Raw genomic sequence first — 4908 nt, 5'->3', positions numbered from 1 at the left:
AGTGGGGAGGCAGCAAGAATCAGCAGCTGGGAGGTGCCGTGAGTTCACAGTGCAAGCATCGCTTGACTGATTATTTTGCGACCACTTGGGCAAGTCCACCGTAACCAGCACATTAAGCAAAACTCTGGAGGAAGGGGAAAACAAACACGCCAGCCCCGATAGAAGTGGACTTCAGCCACGGCCATCAAGCAGCACATCTCACAGCCAGGTCCCTCCAGGATTCAGTGCAAGCTCTGTTCTATAATTCATTTACATCTCACTTGCAAATCACCTATTTAAATTTTCTAAACCAACAAATAACCACACCGTGTACTTGTCCTGAACATGAGCAAAGCAAAATAGCATCTTTACCAAATGTTTGACCCTCACCAGAGCACTTACAGTCATCTGCATCTCCCAGACCTGGGACGATTTCCAGAAGCTGATGTACTTGCGGTAAGCGTGGAAACAGTCGCCCTGAAAACCTGGGTAACCGCTACACTGCAATGCTACAAGTTCGCGGCCCTTTCCCAAGCAGCACTCAGGCAGAACCGGAGCTGTCTACAGAAACTCTTCCTGTCTGTCAACAGCGACACAGAAAACACTCGCTTAGAGACCCACTTCAAGCGCAGTTCCACTGCCAGCACATGCTTCCAACCCAACCGATGCAGCAACCGACCTTAGGCCAGAGACAGAAACATTATGCCAACATTATTGCTCTTTTCCCAGCTACACTCAAATCTCCACACAGGCAAGAGAGCACACCAAGCTGTGTGTGGGGAATGGGGGTGCTACAGACATGCACTCTTCAGGGAGGGTGAAGCTGTCTTCTGAAAAGGAGTGCACATACAAGAAAAAGGGCATGCAATTAAAAAAAACAGGAGCAGCTACTTCATGCAGAAACACGTCTTTACGGGCAAAACGAGCTGAACTCTGGATACCAACAAATTTACCTCTACAGAGACAAACTATAACTAATAAAAAGCACCGATCAATTTGTGTGTAAGTTTTGAAAATGCTTGACATAGACCTAATGAGAAGTAAAAGCCATCTTGGAAGCACCTCTTTATCAGTGCAAAATCTTGGATCTTTGGGGTTTGGAAAAAAAAAAACCAAAACAATTAAGTCACATGAAGGGTCAGCACAGGTTTTTTCAACTCATCAGACAATAAAGAAATTTTAATCTCTACATAGCTAAGAAAGTAGAACAATAAATAAAGTGATAAACATGCCTGGTTATTGGAAAAGCAAACAGCAGCCCCTTTCTGCACTCAGGAGCCTGGCATTGACGGCGCTATCTTGCCTGTAACATTTACAAATGTCAAGCGTTCATGCTGAAAAGCTGAAGACAAAAGAAATTCAGTTCTTTTGCAACTGCTTTGGAGAGCTGCGTGGAGAACTCTCGCTTCTGGAGGGCCATTACAGACACACTGGCAAACTGCAAAGAGGAAACTCCCAGCAGCCCAAGAGAGGATGCTGCATCCCATCATCTTTATTCCCAAACGGATTTCACAAGTGCTTTACCTGGGCTTCTCCTCCTGCTCAAATACCACAAGCATAGTTAAGACAACGAAGTGCCCTATCACAAAAGCTGACATACCCATTAACTGCCTGAAATAATGCCAAGAGGATATTAAACAGAATCTTACATGACAAGTTACGGTCATAGAGTAGACCCAATTAAATATAGGTCTCAGACCCCGCAGGGACCAGCCTCAGCCCTGGAGCAGCAGGAGCTGCTTCCTGCCAAGGTGGTGGCCAGAGAGGTGCCCTTGGGCAGAGGACTCCAGTCGCTGCAGAGCATGTCCCCTGGAGCTAGCTCCAGGCCCTCTGCTTTATCTGGGAGGGAGGAGCTGGACCTCCAGGTACAGCCCTGATAGCTCAGTCAGCCCTTTGGGTCCGGCTTGCTCCCCGATGAAAAGACTTACCGGATTCTAGACCACAGCTCTGCTGTCTAGGGGATAAAAAAATTCCCACGCATGGGGCTGAGGTGGCTTCAGACCGTTCAACTGGAAACGCAGCAGATGAGCTGATGGCATTGGAGCTACTTGGAGGAAAAAAAAAAAAACAACCCCAAAATACCACTAGCAGCAGCCCAAACAGAGAGGCTGTCATTTCACGGCTGGGAAGGACTCTTTCAGCAAGGAACACGGCAGCTTATCTCATGACGTGCGATGCCAGTCACCACCCGCTCTCCAGCAACAGCGTTTGTAATCAGAGCTGAGCCAGAGCAGCCTGGAGGGCGAGGATCAAACCTGCACTGGCTCGGATCGAGTAGCAAGACATTTTCTGGCTTCAGGCATCCCCAAGCCTTGTTTAGACAAGGTGTGACTGCGCAAGTGATTCAGCTGAATGAAATAAGCATTCACAACACAGGCACCCCTGCAGTGAGCGTACAAGAATTAAAAGGACTCCTCCACCCACCACAGTCTGCTTCTCTCCAAAACCAGATCCAAACAACCCAAATTGTTCCTCCATAGCACAAACTTTAAGGGGAACCCATGAATTACCACGCAAATGCCAAAGAATCTGCCAAAAGCTGAAATAAATGGATAAGACAGCAAAGGTGTCAAGATCGAGACCCTTATGCAAAAGCCCTAACACACAGAGAAGGCATACAGGGCAAGCAGGGCTCTCGAGCAGCCAAGCTGCTCATCTTCTCAGCTTGGTCAGTGAAGCAAAGACATTGTGGAGTGTTTCTGATTGGGAAGGCAACATTTCATCCCTATTGTAAATTTAAAAATCCCCAAACAATTTCAAAACAAACCCACCTCCTTCAAACACAAAGCCATTAAGGTGCTGTGCATTGAAAAAATCAAACGGATATTTTGGATTTTCCCAAACTTTTCCTCATCTCCCTAGTTGAAAGCACTCAGCTGATTTCACTAAAATTCAGAGACAATTCTGCTCTCAGTGAAACTTCCCCTGTGCCAGCAGCCCCCTCAGAGGCCACCCTCCAGCTCTACACAGAAGGCATGTCCTCGATATCCCAGCACAAGAAGGGACACAAACGACCCCTCCACAGGCCTCTGCCTCCCAGAGCATGGGAAGGGACTTCTCAAGGAACTTCCAGTCGCGTACCCACCGTGCCCACATCCAGACTAACCATCACACCGCCCGTGCTGCCAACAAAGATGAGGACTGGGAAGGCGGCCTTGGTTTGTTCTGCCCCACACAACCCAGCAGCCAGCTGGTGAGGGCAAACATGGCAGAGCGGGATGTGGCTTCATTCCTCTACTGAGGACAAGCTCCGCAGGGAGTGAAAGCAATTATTCCTTGCAATAAGGGTTTCTGGAGCAGTAATAAGTGTTTCTGGAGCAGTAATATTTATTAGTTCTTCCTGCAAGGCAGGAAGTCTTAGCCCCATTTTTCAGATGGGAAAAAAAAAACCAAACAACAAAACAAACAGTGGTATCACTTCATACCTTTGAATTCAGACTGAGTCAGGGATAATTTGGGCTTTCCACACCCAGGAACCCCAACACCTCGCGTTACAGTTGTATGGCACCTGCCTCTAAAGCTACACGACGACTAAGCAGAAAAACCAGTCTCATACCTGACTGAGACCCAATGTTGGCCACTTCATCACTGCTGTTGGGATGTGGCAAGACTTGGCAGACTGTTCCAGAAAGCCCTTTCCAAGTCTGCAAGAGATATCCGCTAACAAGAGGAGCTAGGGAAAGCAGTGCCAGGCCAGGGGAAGTTGAGACAAGTTCCTTGGTCTAGGGAAGACATCTAGGAGCCCAGCATCTGGGCCAACTGCTTTATGTATTTGGAGGAATAGCCAGGTTTAACCAACAAGCAGTTTCTTCCACTTGCTTTCCTGGCTGAAAGAGCTTTTGTGTTACCCAACACTGTTTAGGACCTTCACCTCTCTAAGAACAACATAAACATTCTGATGGAGACAGAGGATGAAAAGTTTCATGGTTGTCTAGCTGATCCAAGCTTATCCTTAGACAAAGCCAAGAGGCAGTCCTGCCCCCTCCCCACAACATCAGTGCTTAGGCAAACACAGGTTTTTCCTTTTTTGGGGTGGGTGGTGTTTTTTTTAGGATTATTCTAAGGCCAGATCAGTTCCCCAACCCAGCTCAGAAAGGAGAGGGCAAGTCCTGCTCTTTTGGCAGTATCCAAGACTTGGGCTGCAGCTCTTCAGGCTGCTGAGCTGATCTAAAAGGGTGGCCAGATCCTCTCCAAACACCAGAGCGTCAGCTCGCGGGAGGGTCTGCTGTAACACAGGCCAGATCAGCGCAAAACCCCAGTGCCACCAAGCTCACTCCTTTTCTGTTAATTCTTTGACTGGGTCACCTCCCTAATCAGGCTGACCTGGGGGTTGCAGGGACGCAGCCTCAGCCCCCCCTCCCAGCCCGCGTTGGCCTCAGCTGCTGCAGCAGCAGTGCCCTTGCACCCCGGCTATCCCTGGACAAAGAGTAGATGCCCCAAACCCCCGTCCCCTCTAGCTGTGCTCAGGACAAGGGAACTGCAAGTCCCGAATGCACAGAAGCCCAACCGGTAGGGATGAAGAGGCAGCATCAGGCCGCAGGCAGAGCCAGGGGAAAGCTCCAGCAGGGCCCATCCTCCCCCAAAACCTCCAGGGTCAATCTGCTAAGGGTGAAGAGACAGATCCCGCCAGAGAGCCACACCACACCAGGCTCCTCTCCGCCACACTCCCCCCTCCCTCTCCCAGGGCCAGCAGTCAGAGGACCCCTGCCCAAGCCCTGTCCCTGGGCCGCGGGGTCACCGGGCCACCGCGGGGGACTCACTCAAAGGCGAAGAAGAGGGCGCAGGTGCCGAGGATGAGGAAGAGCGTCAGGTAGAAGATGCCTTTCTGCCGAGCCATCATGATGCGGCCGTCGCAGCAGAAGGTGTTCCTGCCCGGCAGCTTCTCCCATTTCCGAACCACCTTCTTCCTCGCTACCATCACCGACATGG

General features: G+C 50.0%; 1 protein-coding gene across 1 annotated transcript in view; it reads right to left on the bottom strand.

The window, feature by feature from the left end:
* The window catches only part of ZDHHC9 (zinc finger DHHC-type containing 9), a 25798-nt gene that overhangs the window by 9896 nt on the left and 10994 nt on the right, over nucleotides 1–4908 (bottom strand). The window contains exon 2 of the mRNA XM_026848629.1: nucleotides 4740–4907. Within this exon, the coding sequence (XP_026704430.1) occupies nucleotides 4740–4906 (167 nt within the window). The 5' untranslated portion in view covers nucleotide 4907. The remainder of the gene's footprint in view (nucleotides 1–4739; nucleotide 4908) is intronic.

Source organism: Athene cunicularia (genome assembly GCF_003259725.1).
Source record: "Athene cunicularia isolate RWA chromosome 4 unlocalized genomic scaffold, athCun1 chr4_part3, whole genome shotgun sequence".
NCBI classification, from domain to species: Eukaryota; Metazoa; Chordata; class Aves; order Strigiformes; family Strigidae; genus Athene; species Athene cunicularia.
This window is presented reverse-complemented; position numbering and strand designations above follow the sequence as displayed.